The 22471-nt window shown below is 39.3% G+C and overlaps 1 protein-coding gene across 2 annotated transcripts; it reads left to right on the top strand.

Annotated features, from left to right (window-relative positions):
• The first annotated feature begins 3687 nt into the window (after positions 1–3687).
• On the top strand, positions 3688–21197 carry LOC119497626 (calcium/calmodulin-dependent 3',5'-cyclic nucleotide phosphodiesterase 1B-like). 2 transcript variants are annotated; one of them, XM_037785867.1, is made up of 14 exons: positions 3688–3882; positions 5970–6083; positions 7929–8111; positions 8578–8644; positions 8778–8894; positions 9279–9419; positions 10659–10759; positions 13462–13587; positions 14784–14885; positions 15108–15228; positions 18947–19028; positions 19289–19406; positions 20279–20418; positions 20728–21197. In XM_037785867.1, the coding sequence occupies exons 1-14, from the start codon at positions 3830–3832 to the stop codon at positions 20823–20825; spliced, it is 1563 nt and encodes a 520-aa protein (XP_037641795.1). In that variant the 5' UTR covers positions 3688–3829; the 3' UTR covers positions 20826–21197. The 2 variants fall into 2 exon arrangements, with proteins under 2 accessions (XP_037641795.1, XP_037641803.1); XM_037785875.1 differs by having other exon boundaries at positions 3696–3882; positions 20282–20418.
• The last annotated feature ends 1274 nt before the right edge of the window (positions 21198–22471 follow it).

Here is a 22471-nt window from a genome sequence, read left to right as displayed (position 1 = left end):
TCTCACTGCTAGTGTGGCTTTATCAAAATATATAATAATGTATCTTTTAAAGGGACTGTTTGTAAGAATCAGAAATTGCTTGTTAACAGTGACACCTGTGGCCGTTAAGTCAACGAAAGTCAGCGTCCTGTTGCTCGCGCTTGTGCTCGCTCTACATAGACATGAACGAGCATCGCTCAACACAGTGAGGCGACACACGTCAGCTAAAACCACAATATCACTCTATATTTCAGCTGCTTGGCAGTAATGTTAGCTGACCAGACGAAGGTCTCTCCATGAATCACTGCTGATCCTAGTGTTGGCTTTTCCTGCTTCAGCCTCCCGACCACGGCCGGTTGACAATAACGTTTCTCTCTGCGGAGCCCCGTCACTTCACAAGACACGGGAACCTTTGTTGGTCTGGAGGAGCTGTAGCAGTTATTTCTGCACAAACATCCACTGTACATTCACTAGATATTCTCAGAGCTACTAACTCTTCTGCAGTGTGTAGTGTGCGCGCATGCACGGCGGTGTGTGAGTGAAGGCAAGTGGGCAGGCAAAGGAGCAGAGTACAGCAGAGACTCCGGCCCTGGAGACCAAAGCTACGGTCTCCCCCCGCGTCCTCCGACCGCGGCCAACACTGTTTTGCAAGACTGGCTTCACTAGATATAACTTTGTGGTTTTGGTGCCTCCGTGTAGTTTGTGTTGGAGTCTTGTCTGAACAGCGTAGCCACACGCAAGCACGCATGGGACACCGACCCACAATGATTTATACTTGTAAGAAGTTACAAACAGTCCCTTTAAGAAACAATGGGCCCTATCTAAACAATCTATAGAGCATGGTCTCAAGTGCATGGTGCAAGGTCATTTAGGGTGTGTCAAACTCCACTTTTGCTAGTTAAACAGTGCATACTCTGGGTTGAAAGTAAGGCGCGAGGGGCAAACAGGTTGTATTTTGTTTCTTAAAGGTACTGTTTGTAACTTCTTACACGTATAAATTGGATCGGTGCACCAAAACCGCAAAGTTATATCTAGTGAAGCCCATCTTGCAAAACAATGTCAACTCTTCCTGCTCCATCCCCCCGACCGCAGCCAGAAGACACGGGAGCTTTGGTCTCCAGGGCTGGAGTCGATGCTGCTCTGCTCCTCTGCCTCCCTGCTTGCCTTCACTCGCTCCATCTCTCACATGCATGCGCGCACACTACACACTGCAGAAGACGGGAGTCTGACGCATGACAACACTAGGATCAGCAGTGATTCATGGAGAGACCTTCGTCTGGTCAGCTAACATTACTGCCAAGCAGGTGAAATATAGAGTGATATTGTGGTTTTAGCTGACGTGTGTCGCCTCACTGTTTAGACCGATGCTCGTTCATGTCTAAGTAGAGCGAGAACAAGCACGAGCAACAGGACGCTGACTTTCGATGACTTCACGATCACAGGTGTCGCTGTTAACAAGCAATTTCTGATTCTTACAAAGAGTCCCTTTAATTAATCATAGGTGTGTTTTGGGTGTAACAGGAATTAAACCAATCAGAGTGTCATCTCCCATTCCCTTTAAAAGTCAGGTGCGCCTGCATCGGGCACATTGCTATTTAAAAGACGGATTTGGCAAACTGGAGAAGCAGGCTGTCTTCTGCTGAGGAAACGGATCTGCTCATGAGCAGATGTATGTGGTCCTTGGCCGGTGAACCCTCTGCCACCGCCGTTTCACAATCTTCTGTCCCATCAACAATTCTATTTGACTGCATAATTATGAGCAAATGCACCAATAACCTATTTAACCTGTGTTGATATTAGTGTGCATGAAAATGTAGTCCTTATCACTCTCCATATGACACACTGTCGATAGTGTTCAGGGACTATTTCTTTGGTGAAAAGTATTTCCAATGAAAATTGCTCGCAGCATATTCTGTAAATTATTCAGAACAGGGATACATTTCATAGAAAGAGAGATGACATTGAAGGTTCAAATGTGATTTTTCACTATGAGCACCACAAACAAAATTCCATTAACATACTTTGTATTGGGGCGGTGGCATAAAAACTCTCTTAAATCAAACCAACATGGTTGATAGGGTACGTGGCTCATCCCAGAGAAACTTGAGATAGCAAACCCTTGACCCTTTGACCACTGTAAAAAAAAAATTTGACTTGGTTAAAATCCATTTGATTCCACTCTCCGTGCCCCTCAGCACCCTCAGTCTCTTGAACATCTAGTTCCCATGCAGAGACACGTCACATTTAGATGATTTATGGTGGCACAGAGTCAGATTTCTCTCTCTGAAGTGTAAGGCTCAGTGAGTAATAATTGGCTGATGTCACTGAGTGAACAGAGAGAGATCAGAGGGTTCGTCATCATCAGAGGGAGACTGGGATGATGACGGACAGATGGAGAAAAAATAAATAAAACAGTTTAGAGTAAAGCAAGAGGCTGGCAAGCACACAAAGGGAATACAGAAGGATTATAAGTGACACTAGATGAATTACTCTTCTATAGTCTATAATTTACATTTTTAATTGACATCACAGTATGAGTATACGGGGTAAGTCTATCAGGCGCATCATTCTCTGGCATTGTTGATTCTCTTTTTCCACGACATTTAAACTTTTGGTGAAAACCAAACAGCTCAAAGTGACACAGGAGATGGAGAATCATGCGTCGTAATGTTACTTCTCTTCATTTTTTGCAATATGTTGAGCCATGTCAAAGAGCATGGGAGCATGAGAGTCAGCCTGACCCAGCAGCCAAAGCAGGACAAGCAAGGAGAGGGAGGCGGGCAGCGGGCAGGGGGGTTTTCCCATGCAGGCCACGTTGTCGCACAGCTCTCACAATACTCTATAAATAAAGACTGGCAATGGATTTAGGACCCAGAACTATAAAAGTGTTTAGGGACGGCGTTCATTGTCTCGTCTGATCTTGTAGGATTGTGTGCTTTCCTTTTTTGGTGTCTCAATGGACAGAAAAACAGTTTTTCTTCTCTCTTTACTGCCCAGAAAACACTCAGCTGACTTTTATTGTTGTGTGGCATTTTTCAATAAAAATATTTTGAATGTGCTGTGAAAGTAAATTACTGATTTGTATTTAATTATGATTTGAGCCTGCTGATTTAAGCTGCCACTGCAGTTTTTGCACCTTGTAAAAGAGAAAGTGTCTGACACCATATTTATTTTCTTTTTGCATAATGAATTCTGTGAATCAACTTCAGCTAAAACAGATCAGTAAGACCTGTCAAAGCAGTCAAAGCTAATTTATTTTTTGATGTAAGAGTGTCTTGTTGTCTGTGCACGGCAGTATCGAGAACAGCAGTTAGCCTATCTGGCTGTTGTGGGTGGCTTTCGAGGACGAGCTTTGTTTATGTATTTTGGTTCGGGTGACTCTGGTGGGTTTCACTGAAAGGCTCTCTGTGTAGTTCCCTAATTTGCGGCTGCGGTGGAAAATTCTCATTGGGGATTTGAGTACACGCGGCTTGAAAGCCTCGCAGTCAACACTTCATCAGTGAGTGAGGTCAACTCACTCACACTTCACACAACCTGTGTACACATATACACAAACACTCACTCACTGACAAAGACACTCTCACACACACACACACACACACACACACACACACACACATACTGACACAGTTTGGGCCTGCCTAACCAATCAGAGTGAAGTGGAGTAGGTCCCCCCAGAAGTGGGTGGGAGAGCTGTTGAAACAGAAGTCTGTCTCAGGACACACAAAGTTTGCGTTGGTGGTTTGGAGAACTTTATCTGCTTACAACTTCACTGCAATAATTTTCCTTTTTTAATCCTGTTATTGTTTTTTTTTATTGAACTCTGGGGCCCATTAGGGCAGAGTGTGGAATGGCTGAACTGGTGCGAATCCGTAAGAAACGGCTGCAGATCCCCATCTCTAGGTAAGACAGGGGGTTAATATTAGTAAAGATGATATCATAGTTAGTTAATCTTTCTGTGACTGCATAAATAAGGCTGGAGGACTTTACCAAACATCTTTAAATTGAACACGATCGATCACTGTTGGGTGCATGTAAGGTTGTCTGGTAACACATTCTGATGTAGGAGTTTTCTTGTTTTGCAGCAGTGGAAATATGTGAGTCAAAAATACACCCTGTACAAGTCAGTGATGAGTGATAATGCAGCAGCCCTCACTGCAAAGTCTAAAACTGGAAGTTTATCCTTTCCCTCAAAAAGTCTCCTTTTCTAAAAAACAGATTGTTGCCTTTGTGTTTTTAATTTGCAGGAGATTTGACCGATTTCATGCATTCATCAAGGTTTTCTCTGACTATACTTGGCAGCATGAGAGTGAACACTTGTCCCTCCAAGTGGTTGTGTGAACACAGATCTTAATCATGCTTTTTCTGTAGAAGGAAATGTGCTGCAGAGATGATGGGTCATGTGGTTTTGTTTTGGTTAACACATTGACGTATTAGTGTCAGCAGGGTTCAGAGCTCAAAACCTTGTTGGGAGTGTCAGTCACACAGTTCTAATGTCATGATGGTCAATAATTCATAGCACTTCTATGGTGATATGAAATATGATCTGAGGTGCGTTTAAGCTTTTGTTTGCTTCTTTCTTTTCTCAATAAAATGTACGCAGCCACAGAAATCTATAATCTATCTATCTATTATTATCTAGAGATTTGTGCTGACAAAGCTGATACCATTCAACCTCTTCCACACTGCTGTGGCCCGAGTGAGGACGACACTACGCTGTGTGTAGATTCAACAAAGTCTGAGCCAAAGGAGGATTTGTCATTTCTCTCTATAAACAAAGTTTCACGAGTGCACTTGACGAGTAATTTCCTGTAAACGTCCTGTCAGAGGCTCTTCTACTGCGAACAGTTGAAACAAAAAAGACCGTGTTATCACGAAAGATTACTCGAGATTGAAAGTGAGCGGTGGCATTCAGATGTATGCTATTTTTATGACTCGACAGCTTTTGAAAGCCCTTGCCAGCGTGATAAACACTTGAAAAGCTGTGAGCGTCTCATCCCCAGGAGTTGGCTCCTCGGCGCGGCCTGGCACAGTTTGAACACAATCATTCTGGTCACGGCGGCGTACGCGCAGCACGCCAAAATGATGTTAGAGAAATGATCTGTGGCACGAACGTGTGATCAGATCAAATGAAACTCTCTTACAATGGCCACAGAGAAAATAAAAATCCAATCAAAATAGAAAGATTCCAGTGCTATAAATTAAGGGTGAGATTTTTCATCAGAGCTTTATTATGCTGTGAAAGCTTTTGGATATATTACCGTGATGAGATTACATTAACACGCTGCAGGTGGGTAACACTGTAGGTGACATGTGCTCCAGCATTTGCTTTTTAATACGCTGCAGGAGATTAATTCTGTTCCACAAGTTCTCTATCTGAATTCGATTAAAAGTTTCAAATTGAGCAACATGTTCTCAGACAAGATCAGATTGTGGCCAAGACTTAAAAACTCCAAAACATCATTTTTTCATGGAGCCCACTTTGACAAAATGTGGGTTACATAAGACCTCAACCATGGGAAGTTTCCCTCTCATGGAAAATTTGGCACTAATGATGCCCTTTTGCCACTGGCTTTCTTTGGACAGCTTGGTATTTAAATCACTTCCAAATGAACTCTTTCCTTTCAGGAGGATTTCTCAACCTATTCGAGCACTCCTCGTACCTTGTTTCACCAACTCAAGATGATGACGAGTGCTGTCAATTTATAGAGCTGTGCTGAGAAAGCTTGGATCACACAAAGTCCGCATTTTGTTCAAACTGACCTTTCTCTTCTGGAGCTATAACTTTTATTGCTGTGCCCGGTGTGATTTAATGTGAACACCTGGAAGCCAAACTGCTGTAACCTTCAACCATTTTCACACCACTATTACCTCTCAGCGATTGCTGTTTTGAGGGGTGAACACAGCAGTTCCAGTTCTTTCAAAAAGGGCATCTGCCATTTTATTTCTTTTGTGTTCACATCCAAATAAATGGTCGTGTTTCCTTCCAGGCTGAGGAGCATGCTGAAGCAGCTGGAGGAGAAAGATGTCGACTTTGAAGAAATCAAAAAGAATCTGGATTTCACAGCGTCGTTACTGGAGGCAGTTTACCACGATGGATCAAGGTAGGATATAGTAGAATAATATGATGATCGTTGTGCTCTTTCAGTAAACAGTTCATTACTTTGAACTTGCATGGTAAAGGCCCAAACGGGTGTAAAGGCCCCAAAAAAAGATCCAAAAGGGTGTAAAAAGATTATAACTAATATTAAAATGCCTTTGGTATTCCTGTTCATTATCCAATTTAATCTGTAGGCCAACAGATATCAAATTTTAAGTTGGTTTGATTGTAACATATAGCCTATGCAATATTATATTTGTGTACAATTTGATTTGAATCACTTGCTACATAAAACATTTCAGCAACTGCTGAATTGGTACCTTTTTTGGTCCTATTCATGCACTGCCAATTGAGCTAATTTGCATGTCTTTGGACTGTGGGAGGAAACCAGAGCACCCACGTAGGGGGTTGTGAGGTGACACCCCATACTGAACTATTTGTATTTATTTGAAAAAAAGAATTAGGGCTGTCAAAATTAACACGATAATAACGCTTTAACGCAAATTTGTTTTAACGTCACAAATTTCTTTAACGTATTAACGCAATTTGCGATTTTTAGGTTGTAGCTGGCTCAGTTTTAAGTTTTAGAATGAAGATACTGGCTAAATGTTGGTGAGGAAAAACTATCATGGCCATTTTCAAAGGGGTCCCTTGTTCTCTGACCTCAAGATATGTGAATGAAAATGAGTTCTATGGGTACCCACGAGTCTCCCCTTTACAGACATGCCCACTTTATGATAATCACGTGCAGTTTGGGGCAAGTCATAGTCAAGTCAGCACACTGACACACTGAGAGCTGTTGTTGCCTGTTGGGCTTGAATTTGCCATGTTATAATTTGAGCATATTTTGTATGCTATAAATGCAGTACCTGTGAGGGTTTCTGGACAATATTTGTCATTGTTTTGTGTTGTTTATTGATTTCCAGTAATAAATATATACATACATTTGGATAAAGCAAGCATATTTGCCCATTCCCAGGTTGATAAAAGTATTAAATACTTGACAAATCTCCCTTTAAAAGGCACATTTTGAACGGATAAAAAATGTGCAATTAATTTGAAAGTAATCGCAATTAAATATTTTTATTGATTGACAGCCCTAAAAAAAAATATTTAATGAAAAATAAAAGCAGTTATGGACTGCTTTCCTTTGCGTGGGGCCCTCAAATCACCAACTACACCTGTAGATATTAGTGTAACACTGATTATCAGGTGCCGAAATGCCGATAAAAAGTTAGAAATCTTTCACAAATGGTCATTCAAAAGTCAAAAACACCTACAATAAGTCACTTTTAGAAATTCAAGAAAACAGCCCCTATGAACTTTGATTGTTCTGTACTTTAACTAATGTGACAGTTACATGTGTACAAACTGTAAACAGACAGGATTTGTGTCTTATGTCACAGAACTTTTTGTACAAATTTTCATATAGTGATCGATACTGTAGATATCTTTTTACAGCTTCCTCACAAGTTTTAGTTCCCTTAGGGTCCAACTCTGTATATGTTTTGTTTTTCCTTTAAAACTCTGGACATCAGCAACACCACTGCTATATGGTGTAGTCTGAAGTTGAGATTTAGGACACACGTCATTTTGTATGTAATTTTGAGTCACATGACTGTGGCAGAAAGTACAGTACATGCCATGGACTGGACGCTATTCAGTGCACTCACAAATTAACTCACCCAATTCTCAAACACTCAAACAATGGTGTTAAATAGAGTGCATCATAAATAGGGAGTGATTTTGGACAAAGCGACTGATCCTATAGAGCTTTAATCCAGTATTCATCTATGACTTTGTGTTTTCGTACCATTTAATCCCTGACTATGTGTGTTGTCTCTCTCAGGCAGTGTCTGGAGTCCGAGGACGACCTTCAGCAGCTGCAGTCAGACGGCGTGCCTCCAGAGGTCACCGATTGGCTGGCGTCCACCTTCACCCAGAGGGCTCGGCGGCCTGTACGACGCTCAGACGAGAAGCCCAAGTTCCGCAGCATTGTGCATGCAGTGCAGGCTGGGATATTCGTGGAGAGGTAAAATAACACATATTATGCTCAATTTGTCTCAGCATTATAAGGTTATGCTTTTTTAGACGAGGCCTGTGTGATTTATCGGGGTGTTACTCGTTTGTCACAATGCAGCTGCTGCAGAACAGAAACCAGCCAGCAGCTATACATTTATTTATGAGACTTAAATACAATAAAATAAGGAAACGATAATCTCATACTATAAAACTCTCATTGTAAATGACTGATTTCAACGTCTGTACTATAACTCTATAATATAAGCTCATACGGTGTTGTTACTATCACAGCCATAGAAAACACAGACAGCTGCACTGGGCTGTGAAACATTAGCCTCCTTTTCTCTTTAAAACATCCTTCCAAAGGGGACAGGGACTTTGGAGGATTTATATAAACAGCTCCTGAGACGAGTTCGCTGCACAGTGTCAACTAGTGAACTTTCACTGAACTCAACATAAACATTGCATTATTTCAGGATGTTCAAGAGGGCCTACACGGCAGCCATGCCAGACCAACCTGCGGCGGTTGTGAACTGCCTGAGGGTAAGCCTCCACTAATCATAAATATGTCCACGCGTCTGGTGTTTGTGCAATAAATCAGACATCACGAAAGGAATCGGGTGCACACCACAAGTATGCATCAATAACGCTTTCACTTTCCCCTCCTTCTCTTCAGGATGTTGACCGCTGGAGCTTTGACGTGTTTGCTCTGAACTCAACCAGCTCTGATCACGCTCTACGAACTCTGTTCTTTGAGCTGATCACCAGATATGGCCTCAACAGCCGTTTTAAGGTCTTTTACTTTGGATTCCATTGCACAACATAGATATTGCACTTCCCATACAACATGTTACAACAGAAACGTCAGTGTCTGTATGTGCTTTGGGTGACAAATTTTACAGTAATATGATCATTACTGTCCTTTTAACCTCTGCTTTTATGGGAAATGTGTGGTGTAATTGCAGATTTAATCAGACATATGGGTTTTATTATCAATTCGGAACAATGGGATGCCAAATTATGTGTGCAAATCACATGCGTAAGCCCTGACAATCCTAGCCACAACTGTATTACAACACTCAGGATGTTTTAGCTTTTTATTGTTGACACAAACTTTGTGAACCTTGGATTTTCAAACACGACTTTGACTTTAATGATTATGTGATGAACTTTGTAGATCCCCATTTCGTGCCTGACAGAGTTCCTGACTGCACTGGAGAGAGGATACTGCAAACACAACAACCCCTATCACAGCCACGTTCACGCCGCTGATGTGACTCAGACGCTGCACTGCCTGCTGCTGCGCTCTGGACTCGTGGTACGCTGGGCTCACTTAAGTATACTCTTATTTTTGGTGCTGCATCCCATTTTTAAAGGATGGTGTTTTTGGATATTGCCTTAATTGTCAACACATCCAATGAAAAGACCAAAACAAACAATGTGTTAAGCTGCCAGTATGGTGTCGGACAGTCGATAGCTTCTGAAACCCCCTCCACCCACACTTTTCCAATCTCGGATTAGGGGGCTGAGTCCAACAATTTAATTCTTTCTATCACTTTTCACGTGAATGACCAAGTGCAATAGTATGAATGTCTCCCAGGAGAGACATAACCCGACCCAAAGTCCGTCTCTTAATAACTTCAGACTTATTCTGTTTTTCTTATTGTCAAGCATGACCATGTTATGTGGATGGATTGCCAGAATTTGCCACAACATTTGTACAGACATTTATGATCCCCGGAGGATGAAGCCCTATAATGACTTTGGTGATCCTGTGACATTTCTTAAAGCGCCACCATGAGGTTGACATTTTTGGTTTTACACAACATTGTGGGGATGCAAAACCGAACCCTAAAAAAGTGACACACAAACCGAACCGAGGTCTTGTTGAACCGTTTCACCACTATTAAACACAGGCCTAAAAATGATTTGATGAGGTGCCAGAGACATAGAAGAAGAGGCAATTATCTGAACATAGGCCTACTTGACCATTAAGTACGCTGCCTTATTTCATGCATAAAATCAGTGATATGAATTCATATAAAATAGAAATATCATTTATAACTATCAATCAATCAATCTATTTATTTATATATCAAACATTGAAAATTGTTGTTTTTCTTCTGCCTAATGTGCAAAATAAACCGAACCAAAACCAAAACCAAAACTGTGACCGCGGGCTTGTTGAACTGTTGCAACACTATAACATACAAAACTAAGATAGTAATCATGGTAAACATTTTACCTGCTACTGAAGCTAAAAATCTTCACAATAGTATTGTTATTGCAAGCATGTTAGCATCCTGACATTAGAATTTATAGCCTCACAGTGATGATAGTAGCGCTGCAGACTCTTATAAGCTATATCAGGCTTCAGCTACTTGTTAGTAGGATCAATTCATTGTTGGTTTTGGTCTTTTCATAGGATTTATAGACAATAAGAAAATAAGTGATTCAAGGACATAAGAACTGTTCATCTCACAGTAAAGCATGTACACCCTGCTACTCATACATTATGTTTTTTTATGAATTTGTTTTATCTCTTGTGTCTATCAAGCACTGGCTGACAGAGCTCGAGGTGATGGCGTCACTATTTGCTGCAGCCATCCACGACTACGAACACACAGGAACCACAAACAACTTTCACATCCACACAAAGTAAGCTCTTTTTCTGACACATATTTGCTTAACCCTGTCTTATAAAGCGTCGTCTATATAGCCTATATATATGCCGCATCCTGTTTTGAGATCTGTAAAATATAGTAAGGGATGTCAGGGTATGTAGGAATAGTAAGGTAGTGTTTCTTAGATGCAATTTTAGAAAGAGGGGGAGAAAGAGAGAGACTCTAAAGCAAACACATCTTCACGGAGGGAACGCAGTATTTTTAGATGTCGATTTTCCACATAGGAGGGCTGAAGAACGCGGTCTCTTGGCACCCATCATCATCATCGTGCTTTATTTTGGGAATAATAATCGTCCACAATAAGAGAACATGTCTTTCAGAGTCTAAATACAAACAGTCTTTCCTAAAGTTGTACTCCACCCAAAATATACCTTCTCAGTGTCCTGGAGGCTGGAAATACTGCTATAACTCAACTGTTGTTTCTTACTTCATGGAGAATATTAGATGTAGTCAGTCAGTATGAATTTATGTTGGTTACAACTGATTCCAGTAGTGATATATCAAAAAATGTCCATAGAAACCTTTCAAACAAGTTCTGCAGCAGAATACACTTTCCACTGTCCGTCTGTAGGCTCCAAACATTGAACATTTTGCCAAAATATGACTAAATAAACGGCTTCATGTTGTGCAGCTTGGGGGCTCCTCAAAGCTTTGAAGCTCTGATTGACCCTGTTTATAGTTCAATGCTGCAGGGCTAGACTGGACTGCATTTGAAGTTTCTTTGTATGTCTACCAAAAAGGGGGAATTCATTCCCAAAAGAGTCGAGGTACAAAAGGTAAAAAGTTTTTATTACAGTGGTTTCTATGTGTGTTTGTTACTGTAACTTCCTAACTTCCTAATAAGGAACTGATAAATGACAGTAAAAGTACCATGCAATTTAGTGGTGATTATAGGATAAAAGGACAGTGTTCAATTGGTACATTTCCAATTAACTCATTAATTACAATTCATTGCTAGCATAAATCTTTTAGTCAGTGCACAGCAGCTCAGCTGACATGCAAGCATCTAATTTCTCAAAAAAGATAGTTTCCAATAAAAAATTTATAATAAATAGATATTTATTTTGGTTTAAATTGAGCAGTTATTTGAGGGAAATTCCTGTGGAAATCAGCGACTCCTACTACTCCTACTCCAGATAAGATGAGGTTATAATAAAGCTTTTTAATGCTTAAAAGGTGCAACAACTACTGCTTCAACACGTCTTCTTCAGAATAAGAGGAGGCGGATGGCAGCAGCATACTGCAGATGTTTGGCTAACAGCTGTCTATAACAGCATGGACAGGCTCTGGGCGTTGCTTACGTCTAACCAATGCCATATTGCCACAGCATATATCAGTGGTTCCCAACCTTTTTCCTTCAGGGGCCCGTTTCTATTATTAGTAAACTGATGACACCTGACTAAGTGACATATTTTATGGATATTTCATATTATATTCAATGCATAACAATAAGAGTACAGAACAACTGATAAACTGTACAATTAACCCAAATAGTGATAACTGCAGGACGTTTGCGTAAAACGAGCGATTTGGATGAATTTTAAGCAATTATTTTTAACAATCTTATATACCTAATAGGGTTCTTTTTTGACAAATTCAATGTTTTCTTCTCCTGCTTGGCCATTGTTCTATCAGTTCTTTATTAGTTAGTTAATTGTTTTAGCTGCATACTTTTCTAATTTTTAAGTCTGTATCTAAAAAGATGATTCAAATTTTAATTTAGGTTTCTTCAAAGAAATAAATAAAATGTTGAGATATAGGTCAACTGTAAAGATCAAGAAGGCCTTGCGACCCCCTGTGAAGCTTTGGCGACCCCTAGTGGGGGTCAGGTCCCCCAGGTTGGGAACCAGTGGCATAATATAATATACATAATAAAAAACATCATAAAAAACATCAAATGTCCTAAGAAACATCGTAGAAGACCAGATAGATTCATTTCTGTATTTAGACCACATGGTTCAATCTGTTCAATAGTTTGTTCACAATGTCCCCGTATTCAGGGGACGGGGACATCTTTTCAATTCATTTCCAGTACAATTACAGCCAAATTACAGAGTTTTTAACAGGACACTGCCTTCCTAGGACATTACGGATCCGTTAAATAAAGTGTTACAGGTTTTTTTCCGCCATGTAATGTCATTATCAAAAACCATTGTAACCATCATGAATTCAAGCTGACTGTGACCACACTCTCTCCGTGTGAAGGATGAAACGACGGACTATTAACTGCCACCAAAAGACCACTTTAACACGCAGCTGAATGTTTTCTTTGAAGACATTTTCACAAGTGTTTTATTTTATGTTTGGTTTAACAAAATAATCACTAATTGGAAAACTTTGTGTGTACTCTGTTACCCATTTCAACAGTCTGATAAAGGAGATAATTCAAATGAGTGGACAGAGGATGCCTGATTGAGAAATTAGTTAATTAGCTTGCTATCCTGAATCATTAATACTCACACGGTGCCAGTTATTATCACATCCCACTCCCTCTTCAGCACTTCAAATCCATCATTACAGTCATAGTGCTTAAATCACTAATGGAAGACTCTTTTTAACTCATTATCACCTCCTCCTCCCTTCAATACACAATTGTACAACTACACTTTAATGCATACTCACACTCCGTAAACTGTCTTTTCTCTTCTCTGTGCTCTTTCACTGTCTGTCTGCTAGGTCAGATTTTGCATTGATCTACAATGATCGGTCGGTGCAGGAAAGCCATCACCTGAGTGCAGCGTTTCGCCTCCTACAGGACGACCAAATGAACATCTTCACTAATTTGACAAGAGAGGAATGGATGTAAGATGACTATGTTTTTACCATCTAAAATTGTGTTGCTGACAGGTCGAGGGACTGACCATTTATGGAAAATAGTTACACAGATTTGGCAGAAAAGAGCTCTCAAAGAATCGGTGCAGCAACAAGGCTTCTGCCGGGAGAGCTAACCCTCCTATTAACACATATGTGAACATTAAATCTTAGTATAGGGATGTCATCGATACTTCAGCACCAAGTCGATGCCAAAATTCTGAAAATGTGACTGTACTCGTTTTTCTTTTACTGTGGTATCGATTTGGTATCGAGAATCGCAGAATTTCACTGGTATTGGACTCGACTACTAGATTTCTGGTATTGTGACATCTCTATCTGAAAGTGTTGAGACACAGTCTAACACATTGTCGGTTTGGGTCTTTTCATGAGATTGCTTGACAATAAGAAAAAACAAATAATGGCAGCCTTATTGTTTGGAATATAAAGAACTGAGTGGTGTAACTGTGTTGGTGGATTTAAAATGTCTACAGGGAGGACAGAAGAGGCTCCATGAGGACAATTATCTGTCCTGCATGAATTGTCCTTAAATGAGACTTTTGAGTCCTGACCGGCTACAAGGCTGCTCCTCTAGCTGACCATGACCTCTGACCTCTTAAGATAAAATGTCTTCAATAACGGACTGCGTTACTATTTCTGTTTGGTGACTCATTCACTAGTCAGCAATGAAAAAGTGAATGAGTCACTTTGTACTTCTTCAGTAGCTAACAATCTTTTACGTCAGTGAGCTAAAATCAACGTATTTAAAAAAAAGCCATATGGTTGATGGATATTGGCATCAGCTCACTCTCTCTCTGTCTCCATGTGTCTATATACTGTATGTTCTCATGAGTGTAAACAATCCATTTCTGCACTGAAACACAGTTTGTGATGAGAAACTTGCATAACGAGTTGTTATACTCATGGAGGCTGATGCTTCATAATATATCACAGATATACAGTATGTGACTGTTTTATTCATGGCAGCGCTCTGCAGATATCCCCAAAGATAAACACTAGCAGCATACTGTGGTGGGCTTTTCTAGCAGTCAGCGTTACCATGGGAACAAGAAAACCCATCAGGAAATCTAAAAAGGTTACAGCGTTGAGTCTGCTGTTTTTTACTCTGTACAGTTACTTCCCATAATACAAGGTCAACTAATAAACTGTGTGTTTTTCGTTTATAGGGAGCTGCGATCACTTGTTATAGAGATGGTGTTGTCCACAGACATGTCCTCCCACCTGCTACAAGTCAAAGGGATGAAATCCTGTCTACAACAACAAGAACGGTAACCCTAATAGACTGTGCTGCTTGTTTACGCTGTGGTGCACTATCAACAGGTCATAAAATAAAAACGTTCAGAGCAGATTCAGCTGATTCAAATGTCCTGTCAAAAAGAGGTAGACAGACAAATTAGTGTCACGCCGGCTGGTGTCAAGTCTGCTTTTTTTAGACATGTCCGACTGACAACAGCAACAATAACAACAAGTGCATCATGTTTTCTCCACAGGATTGACAAGCCCAAAGCGTTGTCTCTGTTACTCCACACGGCTGACATAAGCCATCCGTCCAAGCCCTGGCAGCTGCACTCTCGCTGGACCAAAGCCCTGATGGAGGAGTTCTTCAGGCAGGTAGAAACTCTAATAACTCTGAACCGACAATGTGACTCTTTCTCTACTTCTCTTCTCTCATTGTGTTAGTATTATCACACTTCAATACTTCTTCCACTCTTTGGTGGAAGAAGGATTGAAATCATTTACTTCAGTAAAAGTGGCAATACCAAAGTATAAAAATACTCCATTACAAGTTAAAGTCCTGCATTCAACATTCAAAGTGAAAGTGCAGAAGTATTGGAAACAAAATGTACTTTAAGTGTCAAAAGTAAAAGTACTCATTATGCAGAGTGGCTACTGTCAGTGTACTGCTTTATTATTGAATCAAGATGGAGCTCATCTTAACTACTTCGTATACTTTTGGTAGTTTAATCTGTAACAATGGATCATATTTTATCAGTGGTGGAAGACGTACTCAGATTTTTTAACTTAAGTAAAAGTAAAAGTACCATAGCCCAAAAAATACTACATTTCAAGTAAAAGTCTTGAATTCAAAATGTTACTTAAGTAAAAGTACAAAAGTTTTATTAGCAAAATGTAATTCCACAGTGTTATATTATCAGAGAAGATCATATTGTTCTGTTTTTATCACTAGCAAATGCGTGTAAGAGCTTTTTAATGTGGTCCGTTAATATGGAGCCAATTTGTTATACATTGTTTACTACTGGGTAGATTAGTAGTATAGTACTGCATTACATCATATAATATGATCATTTAAAAAGTAAACTAGTAACAATAAGTGTCAAGTAAATGTAGTGGAGTAAAAGTACATTATTTACCTCTGAGATGTAGTGAATTAGAAGTATAGAGTAGCATAAAATGGAAATTCTCAAGTAAATTACAAGTACCTCAAAATTGTAGGTACAGTACTTGAGTAAATGTATTTTTCCACCACAGCTTAGATTATTGTTAGATGGCCAAACACAACAGAAAACAAGCTAGAATGCTACAATGCATAATTGTTCATCTTTTTAAGAGGAAGAGGGGCAATAAGAGGGGATAATATTATGTAGCGTTTTTATTTTGTACTGGAAAGGCTTTAACATTTTCATTGTATATTACCTTCACATATGCTCAGATCATTTCCTCTTTTATGTCCTACCAACTTCTATTCTTATCTAATAGACTTGATCTGTAATTATCTTAGCATGATTGATAAGTGAAAAGGTTGAACGCCTAATAGCAGCTCTAAAGGTCTGTAACTGACTCATCGGAGTCTGAGAGGGAGAGCGGGAAGCTTTCAAAGAGGTTTATTACGTCAGAGCTAAAGGAAACGACATAAATAGCACCTCAGGTATGAAGCAGAGAGGGAAGTGTCTTTGAAAAGATAATCAAACTTGTACTTTGTGTACTTGAAGCCATCTTACAAGCTCAGATCTGGAAAAAAAATAATCCGACGAGAATCGATTGAGCCAGATATCAAACCATTTGATCTTGTTGAAGGGGTGATGTTGCCTTTCAAAACTCACAAACCTCACGAAAAATTAAAAACCTTGAAATTCATTGTGGAGCTTTGAGAACAATATGTGTAACTAAACATTTCAATCAAGAACACCGTGAAGATTTAACCTCTGAAGTTAGATTATTTTGCTAAACTTGAGGTTCAAAATTGATTGGAAACTGAACTTGATGGAGTAATCTCACTCTCAGGGCCAAAATAAACTATAATAATATACTTGAATTTGTTATTATGTGTATAGTGTTACGAAGGACTGAGAATTGAATTGTTATGATAATTCTGTTATATTGTTAGTGGAAATGATTTGATTTGATGTTTGGACAGTGGACTCATGTTTTGGAAATACATTTGTATCATATTAAGACTTTGTTACTTCACATTTACAGTTGGCAAGATAACCTGCAGTGCCACAGTATAACAAAAACGTGAAGAAATTCAGCTAAGAGTGGAACAAAAAGGTTATTGACTGCACCTCACGGGTCCATTTAATAGCTGTTTTAGAGCTTTTGATAATATAACACTATCTTTATCAGCAGATGGATCTGGTATGCAGGTTTTTACTATTTATTTTAAGGATAACATGGATGAGAAGTCCATACAAAATCTCTGGGAAATAGTGATTTAAAACAATTTCATGACAACTAGGAAAAAATCTTGAAAGCTCCAGAACAGCTAGGTTACTAAATGGACCTTGTGATGAGATTGTTTGACAACTTATTTAGACAAGTTGTTGTTATAGATATCAAATGAAGCTTGAGGCAGCAGCTCCCCTGCTGATTACTCAGAGGCTTATTTTGGTTTATTTATCAGGAAACATTTAGCAACATTTCCACAACTGTTGACCTGATTTTGGCTGCAGTTTATCTTCCAGAGCAGCCGTCCTCTCCTCCATAGAGAGTTCATCTGCTCTTCACTGCGGTCAGCTGGTGTTTCACTTCAGTTTTCAGATTTAAAAATGGCATAATCATCCGCGTTTACCTGCTCTTATCTCACGAGGTCTTCTGTGTGACCATCACCTTGCACGTGATTGCACGAATTGTAGGCTATTGTTTTGAGTATCTTTTCTTAAATAACATTATTGATCATTGCCAGTAGCATACAAGGTAATTCATCACTGAGATAAGGAAATCAAATACTTTACTTTACTTTATTAAGCCAAAGAAGATTATACATTTAGTTTATTGCTGTGCTCATTTCCATTTATATGAAATAATTATAATTTTTTTTATTCATGATTCATTCATGGATATATAACAGATGATATAAAATATATAGGGTTGTATTTGGAGATTGGAACAGTATCATAAATAAGTATAGGCTAAATCAAAACAAGAAAGGAAGAAAATCGAAATAAATGAAATAAATAATAAAAATAAAATGAAAATAAATACAATAAAAAAATAATAAATAAAAAAACAAAATAAAAATAGTCAAAGATAAAATAAGAGAGAAATAAAATAAATCTAAATCTAAGAATAGCAACACTGATTCCTACCTTTATCTTCCCCGTCAGTCCAAGAAATTATACTAAACATGATCCGTTTATACGGCGATTTTCTTAAATTTGAGTTAGTACTTTTTAGAAAAAGGTTTGGACCATTTGTGAGTCAAAATCCCCCTACTAGCTTGATTTGCATCTATAGCTCACATGTGAAGGCCTCCCTGGACTAGCAGCTGGGGGGTCAACTGCCTAAAATTGAAACAACATAATTTCCTGGCTGTTCCCAGGAGTTTTCTGTGCTGCCTACAAATTCGTGTCATTTGCACATTCATGGTCATTTACAGTGCTGCTTACTGACGAAAACCCCACTTTTCCTGTAGTGAAGAAACCTGTCAATCATGCATTCTTACAACCTTCTTAAAAAGCCATTATTTTTACGCTAATGCCTTCTGAGCCTTATAGATAGATGAGAGAATTGGCTGGTATTGTGAGGTTGGTACTTTAACTGAGTGGATTTCCAGTAAATGCAGCAATATGTCTCTATGTGCAGCCGTCCTCTCTCCTCTATTTTCACTGTCTGGACTAGAAGAAAAAATAGATTAGAGAAGGTGTCGGGCAGCCATACTCTCTTTGAAAATAAGATGTGAGAAACCTCTCTCTGAAAAAGACTCTTTAATGTTTCTTGTGTTACTTTAAAAAACGAAATATTCTGCGAACAATCTAAAAGTCTCAAGTGGTGAATGTGTTCCAGTCAAATAACCTTTAAAAAGTTATTCTCAGGTGAGGTGTGGGATGCCCTTTAAGATATCTTCTCTCTCTCTTTCTATCTTTGTGAGGGTGATAGAGAGGCAGAGCTCGGCCTTCCCTTCTCTCCACTGTGTGATCGAAAAAGCACCCTAGTAGCTGAGTCTCAGATCGGTACGTCTCACAAAACACTTTCTAAAACCCGTTTCACTCAGTCCTCTTCTCACTGATTCTATAAAACTGATTTAATTCCCATCCACACTTCTGTTTGAAGTCATGAAAATGCTGTGACTTATATGACATCTCATTACTTCAATCATTGACTTACATTTGAATTTCTTTACCGGTATAAAAAAGCAAAATAAAAATCATATTTTAACAGCTCAGAAACATTTTATTTTCACACGTTAATAAGGCAACATTTTCTTTTGCAGGTTTCATAGACTTCATTGTGTATCCTACATTCTCTCTGCTGACGGACATGGCTGAAAAGATTGTTATTCCTTTGGTGGAGGAGAACCCAGGTCCACCAGACCCCTGCAACAGACACAGGTAACACACGGAGGAGGCTGGTACTTGTTGAAGTACATTTTACTACTTCTTTGTTTTCGTTTTTTAACATAAAGACTGGAAAATATGGATGCATTAAGAGAGCTGGATGGCGGCGCCAATTTGTCCCAGTGGTCAGTCAGTGGTGGTATTGCAACTAAAAACACAGCCGTGTAATAAAGTACTGTATTTCTCGTTCATGTACAGTGACCTCATGGTAAACAGATTTTATTATACCTTTTGATGAAGCTGGGATAGCTGTTTCCCCGTTTCCAGTCTTTATGCTAAGCTAAGCTAACTGGCTGTAGCTTCTTTTTTTTAACGAACAGACTTCTCATCTTACTCTGAGCAAGAAAGCAAATAAACGTAATTTCCCAAAATGTCGAAATATTCCTTTAAGAGACATTTTGATCTTTAAAGGTCTAGTGTGGATTTGGCGGCATCTAGCGGTGAGGTTTCAAATTGCAACCAACTGAAACTTCTCCCATGTGCCAAACTATGGTGGCCGATGCGAAAAAATGAAAACGTGAATGGCCCTATCTAGAGCCAGCGTTTGGTTTGCTTGTTCTGGGCTACTGTAGAAACATGACCCGCTCCCTATGTAGATATAAACGTCTCATTCTAAAGTTACAAAAAACACAATGACTCTTATTTTCAGGTGATTATACACTAAAGAAAACATACTTATTATACACTGCCCATATATCCCCCTAAATGTTACACACTGGTCCTTTAAATAAAGACAAGAATATTATAGAGATACTCACAGTTATCTAAACTTGAAAGGAAGAAAGAAAGAAAGAAAGGTGAATAAGGGTAAAGCTGGACGAAGAAAGTATAAAAAGTACAGCTATGAGAGCACTGTTATGTCTCACCAGTAATCTGTGGAAGGAGAGCTCCAGAGGTCTGCAGTGGAGTCTCGCTCACATCACAGCTGAGCTGGTGAGCTTCCGCTCCACTTGGACGCGACACACCGAAGACAACAAGATCAAATGGAAGGAAAGTGGCTCCAATGGTATGTTGTAGATTCATTATCATACATAATCACAATTTTACTTTAACATAATCTATGTTAAGGCAAAATCTTAAAATCTTGAGACTTTATATGATCACCTATGAAAAGTTTGACAACCTTTGCTCTAGATGTGTGTCTGATTTGGCAGAGACAAAGCCACTCTGCTCCGTAAATGTGCTCAGTCTCCCTGATTTGATTTATCTGCACTCATTTCACAGTGATCTCATGAGGAAATTAAACACAGATACTGTTTCTCGTTCAGTTTAACACAATTTTCCAATGCCTTTTCCAATCTTTTTTATCTCCCAGGATTTTCAGACCCCAGTGTGACAAAAGGGCCGAGATCCAGACAAGAGGAGCTGTCAGAAAAATCCCTGCAAGAGCCCGCTACAGATTCAAAACCGTAGATAAGACTTCATTTATGATATGTGCTTTTGTCATAGAATATCTACAAAGGTTAACTGAGGTTGATGCTGAGTCACAACGCCTTCTTATATCATGACTGAGGGAGGTAGAGGAGGGAGGGGTGGTTTAAGGTTAACATCATCTTCCCAAGGTAAGATGCACTATATTCACAGAAATGTCCTCATGTCTTATTTCAAGGGTAGTATACTGTGATAATTTAAATGCAAAGTGTACATGCTGGCCATGTTATACAGTATCGTGCATGTTATTAATTTAATTTGCCACCTAAACACTTATAAGGGACATTTTACCTTTCATAGTTTGACCTGTACACAAATCATTTAACCATGCAATAAACGTTGAAAATATGTCAATGTTTATCATTTGTGAAGTTATTAATTCATCATAAGGCTGGCCTTGTTATGGTGCGATATTGTGCCTGGTTGTTTTTAATTAAAACATTTAATAAAGGATTCAACTGCAAGGTCAAAGATATTTGATTAAATTAAAGCTGCTGGCCATTATTTCAACAATTATTTTATTCAGTGCCACGTCTGCAAAAATGGATTACAGAACATTTAGTGGCTTATTCTGCAAACCCATAGCTACAGTATAAAATACAAATAGGCCTAGATTATGCTCTGCACAAAACCTAGTGCACATTTTGACTTAAAAGGCCAACTCAAGTGATATCTTCACTGTTTTCTGATATGAAATCACTTTTAAAACCAATGCAGTCAGTTGAAGTAGTTTTATTATGAGAGGAGATGTTTGTTGCACGTAAATTATTACCTGTTTGGATCTATTAAACCTGCAGTAGGCAGGATATTTTTGGCATTATTTGGCAAAAATACCATATAACCTTTCAGCATATTGTAATTCAAGTGTTCTGAGAGATAACTAGACTTCTGCACCTCCTCATGGCTCTGTCCGTGACGGGAGACTTTGGCCAATCACAGGTCATTTCAGAAAGAGAGCATTCCTATTGGCTTTGCTCCAGCTGGTGGGCGGTGCTTGGTATTTCCTCAACTAAACTTTCTCATTTTACAGCTAAACAGTACACTACAAGATGTTTCTGAAAACATTTTATGCTAAAAATAGGCATTACAGTAACAGAATATTGATTCATATTTGATCAGCGCTGCCTAGTTCGCGAGTTATTGACAGCTGCTCAGAGACGGCAAGGCTCCAGTTCAGCTCTGATTGGTTGTTTTCCTTCGGTCTGTGAAATCCTGCAGATGCCATTAGGAGCACTGGAGGACACAGAGGCACATTACTTTTTTAGATTACCTGACTCATGCACTACTGACGGGATATAGTGACCATTTGAAAAGGTAAACATACCTTTTTAATATAGCGCCAACATTTTAATAACTTCAGAACAACTTTTAGCAGTTTACTATAAATACTAGAATGGCACTCGGAGAGCGAAGACCTCCACCAAAGTGCCTGACTTTAAAAACAGATCACAGCTCACAGCTGGCGGTACCGTGAGGTGGTCGGCTTATTATTAACACGGTGTGTTTCCGTGTAACGTATCGGCAGACGCCTCTCTCATTCAGCAGCCTTGTTATGGCTGTATAACGTTACACTACGTTGTCTGTGATCCCGTCATCTATCGCTTTTTTCTTTCACACCGCGGACGGCC

The sequence above is a fragment of the Sebastes umbrosus genome, chromosome 1 (genome assembly GCF_015220745.1).
Source record: "Sebastes umbrosus isolate fSebUmb1 chromosome 1, fSebUmb1.pri, whole genome shotgun sequence".
Lineage (NCBI taxonomy): Eukaryota > Metazoa > Chordata > Actinopteri > Perciformes > Sebastidae > Sebastes > Sebastes umbrosus.
The sequence above is the reverse complement of the archived record's forward strand: the minus strand, read 5'-3'. Positions and strand labels throughout refer to the sequence as shown.